This window comes from Limulus polyphemus, unplaced genomic scaffold (genome assembly GCF_000517525.1).
Source record: "Limulus polyphemus unplaced genomic scaffold, Limulus_polyphemus-2.1.2 Scaffold1817, whole genome shotgun sequence".
Taxonomy (NCBI): domain Eukaryota; kingdom Metazoa; phylum Arthropoda; class Merostomata; order Xiphosura; family Limulidae; genus Limulus; species Limulus polyphemus.
In genome coordinates, this window is record NW_013667427.1 from 211,722 (window position 1) to 214,609 (window position 2,888).

General features: G+C 37.7%; 1 protein-coding gene across 1 annotated transcript in view; it reads left to right on the top strand.

Moving 5' to 3' along the window:
• Window positions 1–225: 225 nt before the first annotated feature.
• Window positions 226–2,888, top strand: part of LOC106465049 (serine/threonine-protein kinase NLK-like) — a 33,710-nt gene continuing 31,047 nt past the window's right edge. The window contains exon 1 of the mRNA XM_013925241.2: window positions 226–607. Coding sequence (XP_013780695.2) covers window positions 426–607 — 182 coding nt within the window. The 5' untranslated portion in view covers window positions 226–425. The remainder of the gene's footprint in view (window positions 608–2,888) is intronic.

The following is a 2,888-nucleotide window of genomic DNA, read 5'->3' on the forward strand; positions in this document are numbered from 1 at the left end:
ATTAGAAGATATGCTCTGAATGAGTTATTTTATACTGCTTAAAATATAATGTAGAGGTCTAATTATAATTTTCAGTTTCACTAGGGATTTTTAAATTTTTAGAAGAATAACCAAGAAAGTGTTACAGCCTCTTGAGAGATGGCGCTACGTAGTCGAATTCAGTGTAGGCATTGGCTGATTTAATCACGTGATCGTCATTGTGTTGTCTGCAGCCGAAGCTTTCGACGGGCGAGAAATACAATGACAGTGTTAGAAAACATATATATCTTACGAGTATAAGGGGCTGGTAAAACTACTTTATTTTATTTATGAAGTTTAAGGAATAAACGTTAGCACTGTAGCAATATGATAAATAAGCAGTCTTTAGCCTTGCAATATACCTTACCGCCTCAAAAAATTAGTAAGTGAGTCATTTTGTATGGGTAATGGCGGTGGTGGGACCACGAACGAGTCGGCATATGATGGCTTTCCCGGGGCCAGCGGCTCCCGCCACCCCACAGCAAGCGATCCTTGCCGCAGCTCAGCCGTACTATCACCAGCCAGTTACCATAACCCAGGATATCCAACCCGATAGACCTATTGGTTATGGGGCATTCGGTGTTGTGTGGTAAGTCTAATTCACTAACATTAACACTGAAGAAAGAGTACTGTTGTATTGTACGTTTTTGTGCTATTTTGTTTTATTCACGTGTGTACATATTGTAAATGGTAGATATATCCAACTAAGTGTATCGCTATTAATTACTGTGTTATGACGTGTGCAACTGTAATAATTTACTTCTAATTAGTCTGTTTTAACAAAGAGCAAATTACAAAAAAGTTTATTTTAAGTATGTAAAAGTGTTGAGTCAGTAGTTTCCATAATAAATAATGATAATCAAACTTGCATATGAGAATTGAGTGCCGAACATATTTTTTCCTCGCAATTGTCATTTCCTTTTTATTTTATTTATATTAATTTACAAATCGAAATATGTTAATTGGTTTTAGCATAAATCTAACTCCTATTTTTTTTTTTTTACCTTTTAAGGAGATTTTAAAGATATTTGACATTGTAGAAACAAAACTCAAACGAGTACGCTAACCCTAATGGTGTTCAGATCCAACAATAGTCTAGCTTTTAGTTCTTTGTTGTCAAACGTCCCCGCTTGGCAACGGGACCAGGTGGCGGGTAGTGATGTGTGAAGGCCATTGGCATTGGTCGTTTCCTTCAGTCTTGGTCTGCCATGAAAGTCTTTGTTAAGCTGGGGAGATCGTTCCCAGTCCAAGGCCATGAATGTATAGTACCACCGAAGAAACTTTGACCTTCGCAATGAATGGATTAAGTATTTTAAGTAAAATACTGTAGACATGCAAAAACTCACACGCACATATACACACATATATAGTTTCTAATACAATTTCAATAAAACGTTTATGATAACCAAAATAGTCAAAATACAATTAAATTATCACTTTGTGGTTTCATATACAATTCAAGCTACGGTTTATTTTCCAGTCAGTAAAGGCTGTTATGTGTGTGTGTGTGTGTCAGTTATATGACAATTTAAATAGCCTTGAAAACACTCCAAAATATGTGGTTAAAAAGTCAAAATTGTGAATATTTTATGTCATTCCCGAAATTTAAAATTCACTTTCCTTTTTGTAACACATTCTTTGGTCGTGTGCAGCGTCCTCTGACTTTTAACAATGGCAATAGAATTAACAAATCCCATTTTACACCTAGACTGATGACCATGTAGCAAAAGCAGACGAGTACGTAAAAAATAGGCCTTCGTGAATTACGTAGTAGAACGTGAAAGTTCGAAATTGCTAGAAAAAGTTTTTTTCTCTCTCTCAAATGATGCTAATGCTGAATATTTTGCATAATTAATCCAAAATAATATATTATTTACAACGTTTATTATTTTAAGATATCGTACCACTTTTATGTTTTAATTTGCTGATTATTTCATGTCTGTACTTAAATAACTGCTCTCCAGTATCTAATCTGTAAACAATAGTGCTATTAGAAAATTCTGGATTCTGTCCTGCTGTTGTTGTTGCATTTTAGCGTAAAGTTACTCTAGGGCTATCGGCTCTAGCCGTTCTTAATTTTGACTAGATAGAAGGCAGATGGTCAACATTACCAACCGCCATCTCTTGGGCTTCTTTTTGTTTTGCCAACGAATAGTGAGATTAACTATCACATTGTAACGGCGAGTATGTTCGGCAGCGGGTTTCGATCCCGCGAATCTTAACTTGTGAGTAGAACTCCCTAACCACCGGATCTTTGTAGGCACAACACAGATGGCCCATTGTGCAGCTTGGCGATTATCAACAAACAAACCAATGTTGAAACTTTCACTGCAAGTATGCTTACTTCTAAACTAATTTAAAGATAAAAGTTTTTTTTTCTGAAATAATATTGTGTCGTCCAATGTACTGTATGCGGGTAGACATTCGACCGATGTGAAATACAATGTTGACTGTGAACAGCCTTGCCCTTTACTACCAATCAAAGGTAAATATAACGCCCCCCCAGTGGCACAGCGGCATGTCTGCGGACGTACAACGCTAGAAACCGGGTTTCGATACTCGTTGTGTAACAGAGCACAGATAGCCCATTCTGTAACTTTGTACTTAATTGCAAACAAAGAAATAAACATGATATGACCAGACGTCCCGATTTCGGAGGGACAGTCCCGATTTTTGAGCTGCCTGTCCCGCTTTCCCAAGAAACTTTAGAGGACGCGCTTTGGGAGATAAATGAACTTAAATGTCCCTCATTATCAAAATTAATACCGGCAAGCACTACCGTACTAGGCCCGGCATGGCCAGGTGGATAAGGCGCTCGACTCACAATCTGAGGGTCGCGGGTTCGAATCCGCATCCCACCAAACATGCTC